Below are 14,210 nucleotides of genomic sequence, written 5' to 3'. Positions count from 1 at the left end.
TCCCCCACTCACCTATTGTACTCTATGCTACTTTCTCCCCACCCCCATCCTCCTCTAGCTTATCTCTCCACGCTTCAGGCTCTCTGCCTTTATTCCTGATGAAGGGCTTTTGCCCGAAACGTCAATTTTACTGCTCCTCGGATGCTGCCTGAACTGCTGTGCTCTTCCAGCACCACTAATTCAAAATCTGGTTTCCAGCATCTGCAGTCATTATTTTTACCCAGAATCAGTGTCAGTCCGCCAGCATGCTCAGGGATAATACGCGAAAGGAACTACATGCATATTAGGACAGGACCAGCAGAGTTTTCAATGACCTCCAATTCACAAGGAGGGTGAAAGATAGGAGCCAGAAGATTCACACAGCACAGAAACAGACCCTTCGGTCCAATCGGTCTATGCCAACCATAATCCCAAACTAAACTAGTCCCACTGGCTTGGTCCTGGCCCACATCCCTCCAAACCTGTCCCATTCATGTACTTATTCAAATATATTTTAAACACTGGAATTGTACCCACAACCACTACTTCCCCTGGAAGTTCATTCCACACGTAAACCAGCCTCTGTGTAAAAAATGATTGCCCCTCATGTCTTTTTAAAATCTCTCTCCTCTCATTTTAATGTGGCCCTAAGTCTTGAAATTCCCCATCCTATGGAAAAGACAACGACCATTAACTCTATCTATACCCCTCATGATTTTATAAACTTCTATAAAGGTCGCCTCTCAACATCCTATACTCAAGTGAAAAAAGTCTCACCTTTCCTTATAATTCAAATCTTCCACACCCAGCAACTTTCTGGTAAATCTCTTTTGAACCCTCTCCAGCTAAATAAGATCCTTGCGCTACCTGGGTGACCAGAACTGGATACCAACTTCCTGTACAACGTCAACATGATTCCCAACTCCTATACTCAAAAGACTGAGCAATGAACGCAAGCCTTCCAAACGTCTTTTTAACCACCCTGTCCACATGTGATACAAACATCAAAGAATCATGTACCTTCCCCCCCCCCATGTCCCTCTGTTCTGCAACACTACCCAAGGCCCTACCATCAATTGTATAAGCCCAGTCCGAAAGAGTTCAACTTCTCAAGTCTCAAGGCATAAATGGAAGACTTTATGATATCATGTTCAATGCTGCATTTATGGTCTGTAGTGTGAGCCAGTGAAATTCATAGGACACTCTGCACTATTCTAGTATTGTTTGGGTGCCAGGATGTGCTGTACAAATACTAGTGAGGTAGAAGATCACTGTAGAACCTGTGTGACACTGACAAAAATTTAACAGCACTGGTTGTGATGTTTTCCCTCTTTGTATAGCAGCTGATTGGTGTGAGAAAGACAACGGTGGCTGTGAACAGATTTGCACAAGTCAGGTGGAGCACGCAGTCTGCAGCTGTACAACTGGCTTTCTGCATTGGGATGGCAAACACTGCAGAGGTAGGCTACCAACAAATCAGCGATTCTTCTTAGCTTTGGACCAAAATCACAGTTTGGGGCTTGGTCAGCACACACACAAAATAATGTCAAAGGCAGGTTTCATAATGGTGTTTCTCACCTACATGTTAATGCCATTTGCCATCTCAAATTAACCATTTCTTGTCTCTCTGCAGCTTTAAGTGCTTGTAGTGAGCCAGTGATTCTCCCCGCACTTCTGGTGATGACACAGCTGTTTTGCTGGATATTGATAAACACACAAAACCTGAAACCGTAACAACAGTGAAGATGGAAGCAATTGCTTTGGAAACAGGTGGCATTGATCAGAATTTAAGAAGCAATGCATTTTTGTACTGTTGGGGAATTTATCAAATTAACTTTATTTTGTTTTATTTAAGTACTACTGTAGTGAAGGATCATAAGATCTGGACTGTGTAATGAATTTATAGGTGTGAGAACTCCAGTCTGAACTGTTCTTGGTTTTAGGATTCAGCCTTTTGTTGAATATAGGAAGATCAATTTGAAAATAAAAACAATTTCATTAGAATTTAGGCTCATTCTGATTCAAACCATCTCCGCTTCATGAACATACAGTGGAAATCAGCCTAGACTTTACTGACTAATAGTGCCTGCATTATGGGCCAAATGGCCTCATACCATCCCACATTCATATTTTCAGTTGTAAATAGACTTGAAGAACTAAAGAAACATCAGGAAAAGCATTAGCAAATATTACTCCAGCTCACTAAAAAATGGTATTAAAATTAGGTGGTTCAAAACACAAACACCTCCAATATTCCCTGGATAGAGGGCAAGCAGCTGATCACAGCCAGTGCTGTGACTTAACAGTTAGACTAATCAGGAGACTGTTCCAGGAGTGGGGTGCAGAGGCTTGATGCCTGGATGAGAGGGGCCCTTAGTTGTCCAGGGTGGATGCTGGATGGAGAACAGACAGCTGTGGGATTCAGCCACCAATCAGCTCAGCCACATTGAAGAATAGACGGTCAGACTGGAAAATCACAAATTACACACAAGGGCAAAAGTAATAGAAGCAAATCTTTCAGCCACAAGCTTTTTAATTATATTTCAACATTATAATTATAATGAAACATTTCTTTAAAACCCAGATCCCAAAAACAGAATTATATTTTTTTCAAGTAACATAATGTCTTTACTAAATCTTACACGAGATGCTATTTTACAAAGTTAGATAAAAACAAATGAAATATGTCAAAGTTCTAAACTTTAAAACTATAGGTTAGGGGAGGCAGCAAGGTTAGTGTAATGTGCAGGGCAATATATAGAACAGCAAGAGGGGCTTCACCAGATGTGTATACACGTCAGGGGCAATCCGTAGTGTTAGAACAAGCAGTCAAGTAACTGATGGTTTGAGAGCTGAAAGTGATTGTTTTAGTCAGACTTTACAATGAAACCCAGCACTAGGCTCACATTAGCTGTTTCTTGTACTCAATCTGTAATCGGTACACAACAACTACGGTAACTTCCAGCTCAGTTAGGGGCTGATTGTCAGCTCAGCAATGAAACTACTCCTCCGAGCCACATCTGAGACCAATTAGTGAAACAGAAACCATAATTAGACATGGCATGTCTGCGGAAACAGCTTCTTAAACAAGTGGCACAGGAATGGATAGGAAGTTCCATTTACTGTGTGTTTCACAGTTCTTAGGAGGTGATGTCCTAAATGCCTGAACATATCAGAAATTCTGATAGAAAGTGCTGGTCAGCCCAAGCCCAGGATTTTAACATTTCTAACGTTTTGCTTCAGAAACTAGATCTGCCTTTATTAAGTAAATAGTTTGTTTTTCCAACACTTCCCTCTTGATGAGAAATACATGTTTGCGAAAAGTACAGATTATCTCAGGTAAATGCATTTGCAAAAAGTACAAAACAATACAGCAAACGATCTGCACATGCTCAGGGAAATGACAAGTTTTAAAGTTCATCATCATAACCTGAAACAAGTACCTGGTCTTTAATCTGTTGCTTCTCTCCAAGTGGAGGCTTTGCTAATAAAACAGCTTTGGTCCAGAACCCTGATTCTACAGCTCATCAGGATACAGCAAGTGCACATGGGTCTGAAACCTGTCGAGCCTTCTCATATTTATGCTGTAGCTTTGAAATTGTGCAATAACACATCATCCTCTCACACAACAGCCGACTATAACTCTCCTTCTTACATCCCAACTGTGTCGTGTCTCTCTCACAGTGTAATAATTCTCTTGCACCCCTATTCCATCTATTTCACTGCCCCCAGTGTTGAATTCCATTAATTGACCAGATCTCAATCTTCATCTGCAAATCAGCTCAATGCAGACTACAAAAATAAAAATTATAACAAAAAGATTGCATTTATCATAGCATGTGGATACAAATAAATACATCTCGATTTCTTCAAAATCTAAATTGATTTTCTTCCAAATTTCTGTACATTTGGTTTTTGGACATGTGGCGAGTGAGATCAGTTCTATAATCAAGAGAGGTGAGTGTACACAAGGGAAGGTGATTATATCAACTGTTCCGGAACTCACCAGTACGGCGGAAACCAGTAGCACTCACTGGTCACCGGCAGGACCATCCCAAAAATGACATGCAGAACTCAGTGGCATTTACAGAATCAACATTTGGTTCCACAAATGTCTCCAAAGTCCAGAGTTAGCTGGAGCTTTGAGGGATCAGATCCAAGCACCCACATTTCAACACCAAGTCTGGCTCGATTCTGTATCCGACCAAACTGCATTAACTGTCTCCTGTGGAGATAAGACATTAAAAAATTGGAGCAACAGTTGATCATATAGCAACTTGAGCCCAGTCCACCAATTGAGATAATTGAGGCTAATCTTCTACATAAACTTTTACATAAATGTTCCTCTACTCCCCAAATGTAATTATTGGTGGGCAAGACAATGGAGGGAATCCTGAGGGACAGGATTTACATGTATTTGGAAGGGCAAGGACTGATTAGGGATAGTCAACATGGCTTTGTGTGTGGGAAATCATGTCTTACTAACCTGATTGAGTTGTGTGAAAAAGTAACAAAGAAGATTGATGAGGGCAGAGCGGTGGACATGATCTATATGGACTTCAGTGAGGCAATCAACAAGGTTCCTCATGGTAGATTGGTTAGCAAGGTTCAATCTCATGGAATATAGGAGAACTTGCCATTTGGAACAGAACTGGCTCGAAGGTGGTGCTGGAGGGTTGTCTTTCAGATTGGAAGCCTGTCACCAATGGTGTGCCACAAGGACAGGGCTGGGTCCACTGCTTTTCATCATTTAAATAAATGATTTGGATGTGAACATAGGAGTTTGCAGGTGACACCAAAATTGGTGGCGTAGTGAACAGTGAAGAGGGTTATTTCCGAGTGCAACGGGATCTTGATCAGATGGGCCAATGGGCTAAGGGGTGGCAGATGGAGTTTAATTTAGATAAATGCGAGACCCTGCATTTCAGAATGGCAAATCAGGGCAGGACTTATACACTTAATGATAAGGTTCTGGGGAGTGTTGTTGAACAAAGAGACCTTGGAGTGCAAATTCATGGTTCCTTCAAAGTGGAGCCACAGGGAGATAGGATAGTGAAGGAAGTGTTTGGTATGCTTTCCTTTAGGTCAGAGTATTGAGTATAGGTGTTGGGAAGTCATGTTGCAGCTGTACAGGACATTGGTTAGCCACTTTTGGAATATTATGTGCAATTCTAGTCTCCCTTCTGTCGGAAGGATGTTGTGAAACTTGAAAGGGTTCAGAAAAGATTTCCAAGAATGTTGCCAGTGTTGGAGGCTTTGAGCTACAGGGAAAGGTTGAATAGGTTGGAGCTGCTTTCCCTAGAGCATCAGAGGCTGAGGGGTGACCTTATAGATGTTTGTAAAATCATGAAGGGCAATACACAATAGATAGGGTAAATAGACAAGGTCTTTTCCGTGGGGTGGGGGAATCCAGAACTGGAGGGCATAGGTTTAGGGTGAAAACAGAAAACTTGACAAGGGACCTAAGGGGCAACTTTTCACACAGAGGGTGATGTGTGTATGGATTGAGCTGGCAGAGGAAGTGGTGGAAGCTGGTACAATCATAGCATTTAAAAGGCATCTGGATGGCTACCTGAATAGGAAGGGTTTAAGGGGATATGTGCCAAGTGCTAGCAAATGGGACTAGGTTGGGATATCTGGTCGGCATGGACGGATTGGACCGAAGAGTCTGTTTCCGTGCTGTACATCTCTATGACTCTAGATTCTATTGGTCAATTCAGATTTGAATTCTGTCAACTCTGGAGCATCCACTCACAAGCCATCTACTTCTGGACACAGTCTCCTCACTATGTCCCTCAAATCCATCTTATGAATCCTTCCCTTGTGTCTACTTAAACAGCATTCTCTCAACCCAATTCACAATTGTTACTGTTTTCATGAAAATAGCACTCTGAAAATCAAATTGTTCACCTTGGCAATGATTTTGAGAGAGTATTATCAACTCAATATAGCATTTGCTAAACAATATTAATTTCATATAATTCTGGCTTCCTCATGATATTGTTCACTGCATTGATTCAGATCCATTGAGATGAAGGTGTACAAAACCAAATGGTGCATGTGTTATACAAACATAGTTTGAAACAACAGGAGAGAGTGCTTTATATATTTCTAATCTCTTAGCAAGTAGGGAGAAAAACATGAAGTACAAACAGGAATCTTACAATTCCACAATAAAATGGAGACCCTCATTTTGCAGAAGAGTTTGCTATTTCAATCCTCATAACTAACATGCCGCGTGCAGAAGGATGAAGGTGCAGTGCAAATTGGTTACTTACTTGTTTGCTCATGTGACACTGCTGATTCCAAGACCTGTTGATTGTAATATTCCAACTCCACCTCCTGAAATCACAGAGAAATGTGATTGCACTGGATATACAGAAACAGGCTGCTCAGTCCAAACAGTCCGTGCTATTTATGTTTCAATTTAACTCTGTAACCCTCTATCATGGGGAGGTGATGGCCTAGTGGTATTATTGCTTGACTATTAATCCAGAATTGTTCAGGGTTCAAATCCCATCAAGGAAGATGATGGAATTTGAGTTTGAATTAAATTAACAAAAAGTGAAGTTAAGAATCTACTGATGACCATGAAACCATTGTTGATTGTTAGAAAAACCCACCTGGCTCACTAACCACCTTCAGGGAAGGAAATTTGCCATTCTCACCTGGTGTGGCCTATATGCGACTCCAGACCCCAACAATATAGTTGACTTTCAACTGCCCTCTGAAATGGCATTTTAAGCCATTCAGTTCAAGGGCAGCTAGGGGTGAGCAACAAATGCCCCGAGTGAATATTAAAAAAAATGCTGCTCCCTCACATGCTTGATGAGCTTCCCTTAAGTACATCTATACTATTCACTTCAGTTGTTCCTTACAGTAGAAAGTTACACATCCTCACTACTATCTGGGTAAGGAAGTTACTTCTGAATTTCCGACTGAAGTTTTCAACAACTACCTTACGTTGATAGTCTCTACGGCTTATGCTTTATCCTACAAATATAAGAATTCAGTCTGTCTCCACTATGTCAAAACCTATCATTTTAAAGACTTTATTAGCTCATCTCTTAGCTTTCTTTATTCAAAAAGGACACAACTTGTCTGTGCTTTTCTGACATATAAACCCAGGATTTCTAGCAAACTTACAAATTTTCCCTGCACTCTCTTCAGTGCCTTGATGTCCTCTTTGTTATACCACAACCACATCTGCATACAACAGAGTGCACTCTGAACACAATTCAACACGGATTTAGATACTCAGGGCCTTGCTAACCTGTGGCACAACTTTTAGTGATGCTCTTTTTGTACAAAAGATTGTGTTGTTCCTCTACCAGATCCAGATTGCACCTTTGAAATACTGAGTAACCTCTTTATTCCACCAAATTCTATTACTACCAAAATGTTTTACTTCACATTTATCGGAGTTGCACTTCATTTGTCAGTTTTTTGCCTATTTAGCAAGTTTATATACATTCTATATTTCATTGCAATATGCATCAGTACGGAATAAGCTCCCCAACAAAAGAGTTTCATATAATTCATTAATTTAGGAATTATGTTTTTGCATAACAAGTTGGATTTTGGAATCAAATTGGGAACAGCCATGTCCCAGCTGTAATTCTTGTGGATCACCACTACCCACTCTTTGCTATTCTGAGGAACTACTCTTTATTCCTTCTCTAAAGTCTTCATGTTGTTCTGAAGGCAGCTTGCAATTCATTCCACCACTTACATTGACTCCACATTCCTCTGGTCTTATTCATTATCATGAGGAAAATACCAATAAATTACATCTATCACATTACCAATGGTTGCCTTATTTTTCAAAAATGTATGCAAAACCTATGTACAAAGATAAATTGGAGAAGCTGAAATGGTTTTTCTTGGAGAACATGATGTGGAAGTGCCAGTGGGTGGAGTGGACAAAGTTAAAAATCACAACACCAGATTATAGTCCAACAGGTTTATTTGGAAGTATATGCTTTCGAAGCACTGCTCCTTCCTGTGATTTTTAAGTTTCTTGGAGAAGATGGGGAAAAACTGCTGCTTGTGAACGGACCGGGAATAAAGGGGCAAACATTTAAGATAATTGGCAAAAGAGGCAATAGCGACAGGAGAAAAAAAAACTATTTTGCTGTGAATACTGGATCTGGAAAGTAGGAAGATTCAGTTAACAGATTTAAACTGGGCATGGGATCATTATCTGAAAAAGATGATTAGAGGGAGAAGGTAGGGGAAATCACAACAAGTTATCTGCTTCTTCAGACACCCAGTGCAGACGCAATAAACCAAATGCCCTCCTCCAATGGTGAAACAAAATGAACATGGCTGATCAAGCAAGGTTTTCCGTCTTGAAATTCATATTGAGCGTTCATCATTCCAGTCCCTTTATTTATATGATATCTTCCTTCCTTACCTAGATATGCCATTATCCTTTTATTACCAAGTTGAAGATTACTGGTCTAGAATTCCCCAGGCATGTTGGACCTATTCTTAATTTTGAAAATACATAGCAACCTGCCTGTCTTCTGACACTACACTGTTTTCTCACAAATTACTGAGGATGGTTATCTTTCCATGAATTGTTCTAAAATACTTTGAAATGATGATCATCGTCAATCATTTGCATCAAGTGTATCCCTTTTTATTCCATTATTTCCCCCTCCCATTGAGATTCTGCATCTAGGACTGGATCACAGACGGGTTACCATCTGGAGCAGGGGCAGAATGTGATGAAAATCTCTGCAATATGTCACTTCCCTTCTGTTGTCTCACTCACACAGTGTGACTCCATTTGTAGAGAAAATGGAGAAACTATTATTCATCAATAAAACCAAGAATTACAGATGCTGGAGATCTGAAACAAGAACAGAAATTGCTGGAGAAATTCAGCAGATCTGGCAGCATCTGTGGGAAGAAAGCAGGGAGTTAACATTGTGAATCCAGTAATCATTCATCAGAACTGTTAGTAGCTAGGAAAAAAAATAGCATTAGCTATTTTTCACCCCTGAAGCTGCCAGGGGTGGAAAAAGGAGAGAGGGAGACTGAGAAGGAGCCAGGGAAAGGGAGACAGAGAGGGAGAGGGGGAAAGGGAGATCAAGTCACCAGTTTCCAATCAGTTTCCAGGAAGTATCAGAGCCTGCATACTGTTAATCTAATGACTGAAAGGAAAAGGTAAGATTTAAGGAACACAGCAAGACTAACACAGTGCAGCATTGACCTTGCAAAGAGATGACATCATACATTTCCTAAAATAGGAAGTCAACGTCTAGAGAAAGTCTTGTAGCTCAGTATAGAACATAGAACAGTACAGGCCCTTTGGCCCTTGATGTTGTGCCAACCTTTTACCATACTCTAAGATCACAGTAACCTCCATACCCTTCATTGTACTATCATCCATGTGCCTATCGAAGAGTCGCTTAAATGTTCCTAATGTCTCTGACTCCACCACCACCACTCGCAGTGCATTCCACGTATTCACCACTCTCTGTGTAAAGAGCCAACCTCTGACATCTCCCCTAAACCTTCCTCCAATCACCTTAAAATTATGCCTCCTCGTGATAACCATTTCTGCCCTGGGAAATAGGCAATCCACTCTACCCATGCTTATCATCATCCTGTACATCTCTATCAAGTCATCACTCTTCCTTCTTCTCTCCAATGAGAAAAGCCCTAGCTCCCTCAACCTTTCTTCATAAGGCATGCCCTCCAGTCCAGGCAGCATCCTGGTAAATCTCCTCTGCATCCTCTCTAATGCTTCCACACATCTTTCCTCTAATGAGGCGACCAGAACTGAACACAACTAACTGTGGTCTAACCAGGACATTATTGTACTGCAGCATAACCTCACGGCTCTTAAACTCAATGCTCCTGCTAAAGAAAGCCAACACACCAAACATCTTCTTAACAACCCTATTAACTTAGGTGGCAACTTTGAGGGATCTCTGGACATGGACCCCAAGATCCCTCTGTTCCTCCACAGTGCTTCCAAAAATCCTGCCTTTAACGCTGTAATCTGCATTCAAATTCAACCTTCCAAAATAAATCACTTCACACTTTTATCGGTTGAACTCCTTCTGCCACACACTGACTGTGTGGAGTTTGCACATTTTCCCCGTGTCCCCGTGGGTTTCCTCCGGGTGCTCCGGTTTCCTCCCACAGTCCAAAGATGTGCAGGTCAGGTGAATTGGCCATGCTAAATTGCCCGTAGTGTTAGGTAAAGGGGGTAAATGTAGGGGGAATGGGTCTGGGTGGGTTGCGCTTCGGCGGGTCAGTGTGGACTTGTTGTGTGGACTTGTTGGGCCGAAGGGCCTGTTTCCACACTGTAAGTAATCTAATCTAATCAGCCCAGCTCTGCATCCTGTCAATGTCCCGTTGTAACCTACAACAGCCCTCCACACTGTCCACCACTCCACCAACCTTCATGTCATTGACAAACTTACTAACCCAGCCTTCTACTTCCTCATCCAAGTCATTTATTAAAATCACAAAGAGCAGAGGTAACAGAACTGATCCCTGCGGAACATCACTGGTCACCAAGCTCCAGTCTGAATACTTTCCATCTGCTACCACCCCAGACTTCTACGGGCCAACTAATTCTCTATCCAGACAGACAGGTATCCCTGTATCCCATGCCTCGTTATTTTCTGAATGAGCCTACTGTGGGGATTCTTATCAAATGCCTTGATAAAATCAAAGTACACCACATCCACTGCTCTACCTTCCTCAATGTGCTTTGTCACATCCTCAAAGAATTCAATAAGGCATATGAGGCATGACCTGACCCTTGAAAAGCCATGCTGACTCTCTAAATCAAAATATGGTTTTCCAAGTAATCATAAATCCTGTCTCAGAATCTTCCCCAATAATTTGTCAACCAGAGACTTAAAACTGACTGGTCGTAATTCCCAGGATTATTCCTAGTCCCTTTCTTGAACAAGGGAATAACATTTGCCACCCTCCAATCATCAGGCACTACTTCAATGAACAGTGAGGACGCAAAGATCATCACCAAAGACGCAGCAATCTCATCCCTCGCTTCCTGTAGTAACCTTGGGTATATCCCATCTTATTATATAGAATCATCGAATCCCTACAGTGTGAAAAAAGACCATTTGGCCCAACAAGTCCACACCGACCCTCTGAAAAGTAACCCACCCAGACCCAATTCCCCTATTATTCTACATTTACCCCTGACTAATGCACCTAACCTACACATCCCTGAACACTACGGCATTTAGCATGGTCAATCCACCCTAACCTTCACATCTTTGGACTTTGGGAAGAAACCAGAGCACTCTGAGGAAACCCAAGCAGACATAGCGAGAATGTGCAAACTCCACACAGATAGTCGCCAGAGGCTGGAGTCGAACCCTGGTTCCTGGCGCTGAGAGGCAACAGTGCTAACCACTGAGCCACCATGCCGCCTTGCCCAGGGGATTTATCTATCTTTATGTTTTTCAAAATTTTCAGCATATCCTCTTCTTGACATGAAACTGTTCTAGCATATTAACCTGTTTCATGCTGTCCTCACAAACTTCAAGTCCTTCTCAGTAGTGAATACTGAAGCAAAGTATTCATTAAGGACCTTTCCTACTTCCTCCGACTCCAGACACAAGTTCCCTCCACTATCCCTGATCAGCCCTACCCTCACATTGGTGATCCAATTGGCAGTTAACACAGCAATTCCCAGCAGCCTACAAGCAAACACATAATTACACAAACTTGTTATTTGGCCCAACAGGTCCTTTCTCGTGTTTGTATTCCACGCAATCCTCTGCACACAATTTCATCTCATCCTATCAACAAACATTTTATTCCTTTCTCTCTCCCTTGGGTTTCTTTGGCTTTCCATTAAATGTATCTACACAATTCACATTCTCATCATTCAAGTATTTACTGTCCACCCCTAATTGCCTTTGAGGTGGTGGTAGTGAACTTGTCTACTTGAGCTACTGTAGTCCAGTAGGTGTGGGAACACCACAGTGCTGTTAGGAAAGTAAAGAAGTCTCCTGAAATTATTACTGACTTATATTGACGCTCTCTTTTCTGGCCTCAACCTATTAAAGAATTCTTATAAATTTTTCAGAATTTATCAAGCCAAATGTTGGTCTTCTTTTTCCTAGAGGAAACATAATTAAAAAGTCAATCAAAAAAGACTCAAACTTTGAACCAGAACCCACTTCAGCTTTTGATCAGGGCCCCACCCAGAGTTTGCAAACACCCTAGTCCCCTTCTTCCTAAAAAGCTAGTTTATAAACACATTACCATTGACAGATGCACATCATATTGACAGCAACACCAGCTCATGCTCAGTCACAGAGTGAGAAAATCCACCAGTTCTATCAAAGGAGTTAGAGACAGCCTGACAATGCTATTTCACCAAGGGTCAGGGTGATTGATTGAGTATTTATCAAGAAGGGTCATACCTTTAAATGCTTCAGGTCGGACTCTATGCTCCGTATCAATTGGAAAATGTGATTTTGTACGTCCAACGAAGGAAGCAACTGCCCGAATTCCACGCCTGGATTACACGGTCCACTAACATTGCAATCCTCCCTTGCTTCTGTACTTTGGGCAGTATAATCCACTGAACATTCAGCCTGAATCACTGACATGTCAGTTTCATCAGTGGAGCTCCCCTCAGTCTGTGGAAATCCGTCCAGGGTTATGTAATGTCCTGTTAAAGTGAATGAAGATAACTTTAATAAGGAATAGCAAAGCTTTAGAGAACCAGAGTCAATAGAATAGTCCAGGAGCCTCATGTAAAACAGGTTAATCAATAGTATAACTCCCTTTGGAATTACCAAGACATTCCAGGAAATGCACTGGTGACATAAAAACACTGCTGACTAAATAACCAGTGTCATGGAAAGCTCAAAAGAAAATGCTTTGAAATACAGAATTAACACCCCCCCTCCACCCCCAACCAAAATAACCTCACCCCACAATGATCCATTATGCTGATCCAAAGTGCTCTCTGGAAATAGCTGCAGAAAGTCGCCACATATACTAACCTGACACACGTGCTTGCGACTTTGACCTCTCATCTCTGTTGGGACTGGAGCAGTTCTGCTGTGGCCGATGTTCATCTGCATGATCTTCTGGGGCATCATAGAACCTTTCTCCGCTGTCATCTGTTGCAGAGTCTGGGTTGTGCTCTTCACTGTGAGCCGCTTCCAGCGTAAAGTGACGGGAAAGTTTAGTCCTTTCAGTAAGACTTGTTTGAGTTTCTGTTTCTTCCAGTGTCCCATTGTCTAACTCAATCTGATGCTGCAGAGTCTTGTCAGTTGTCTCACCTTGACAATACACTGTACAGTCCAGTGACCCATCTGCCCCTGGCTTTGGAGACGTCAGGCAACTGTCTTCCTCTGGAAGGTGCTGAAATGAGCCTCCATCACTGCCATCTTCATCCAAATTCAGCATGTGAAAGGAGAGCAATTGCTTCAAGGTGTGAACTTTGCAGGGGTAGAGAATTACATAGAATTATTCAGAATGTACAGTATAGAACCCTTTAAACCTAAGAACATGCTGATATTTATGCTCCAATGAAGCCTCCTCCAAACCCTTCTCCTCAATTAGCATAACGTCTACTCCTTCAAGTGCTACTTAAACCTCCCCTTAAATATATCGACGGAATAAAACTCCTCTCAATCACCTTCTAAGGTTGCACGTTCCCCATATTCACCATGAGGAATGCTCTTGACACTAGGATTTTACTTATTGAGGCATTTTCAGATGCAAAAACTATTTACCCATGCAACACTCAACAACAATACAGTCAAGTATTCAATGCTTGAACTTTAAGTTCTAAGGTTGTTACAAAATTCTGGCTCTGATAGACAGGGAGTAGTACCTAGACCACAAATTGCTTTATCTTAAAACATTTAGGGAGGTTAGGAACATGGCATCAATCTCAAAGGCGGATGCCTGTAAACAGGAAAATGGCTTGAAGTGTGTATACTTCAATGCAAGAAGTATACGAAATAAGGTAGGTGAACTTGCAGCGTGGGTTGGTACCTGGGATTTCGATGTTGTGGCGATTACGGAGACATGGGTAGAACAAGGACAGGATTGGCTGTTACAGGTTCCAGGGTTTAAATGTTTTAGTAGGGCCAGAGGTGGGGGTAAAAGAGGGGGAGGTGTGGCATTGCTTGTCAAAGATAGTATCACAGCGGTGGAAAGGACGATGGATGAAGACTCGCCATATGAGGTAGTTTGGGCTGAGGTTA

At 41.8% G+C, this 14,210-nt stretch overlaps 2 protein-coding genes across 3 annotated transcripts in view; one reads left to right on the top strand and one right to left on the bottom strand.

Moving 5' to 3' along the window:
* tecta (tectorin alpha) overlaps positions 1-2,398 on the top strand; it is a 181,224-nt gene extending 178,826 nt beyond the window's left edge. The window contains exons 31-32 of the mRNA XM_043676399.1: positions 1,320-1,439; positions 1,613-2,398. Of these exons, the coding sequence (XP_043532334.1) occupies positions 1,320-1,439; positions 1,613-1,713 (221 nt within the window). The 3' untranslated portion in view covers positions 1,714-2,398. The remainder of the gene's footprint in view (positions 1-1,319; positions 1,440-1,612) is intronic.
* An 84-nt stretch (positions 2,399-2,482) lies between these two features.
* LOC122540570 (rho guanine nucleotide exchange factor 12-like) overlaps positions 2,483-14,210 on the bottom strand; it is a 140,755-nt gene continuing 129,027 nt past the window's right edge. For both annotated transcript variants that reach the window (XM_043676441.1, XM_043676442.1), the window contains 4 exons: positions 12,996-13,436; positions 12,408-12,658; positions 6,258-6,321; positions 2,483-4,204 (listed from right to left, as the gene is read on the bottom strand). In XM_043676441.1, the coding sequence (XP_043532376.1) occupies positions 4,194-4,204; positions 6,258-6,321; positions 12,408-12,658; positions 12,996-13,436 (767 nt within the window). In that variant the 3' untranslated portion in view covers positions 2,483-4,193. The remainder of the gene's footprint in view (positions 4,205-6,257; positions 6,322-12,407; positions 12,659-12,995; positions 13,437-14,210) is intronic.

This window comes from Chiloscyllium plagiosum, chromosome 35, assembly GCF_004010195.1.
Source record: "Chiloscyllium plagiosum isolate BGI_BamShark_2017 chromosome 35, ASM401019v2, whole genome shotgun sequence".
Classification (NCBI taxonomy): domain Eukaryota; kingdom Metazoa; phylum Chordata; class Chondrichthyes; order Orectolobiformes; family Hemiscylliidae; genus Chiloscyllium; species Chiloscyllium plagiosum.
This window is presented reverse-complemented; position numbering and strand designations above follow the sequence as displayed.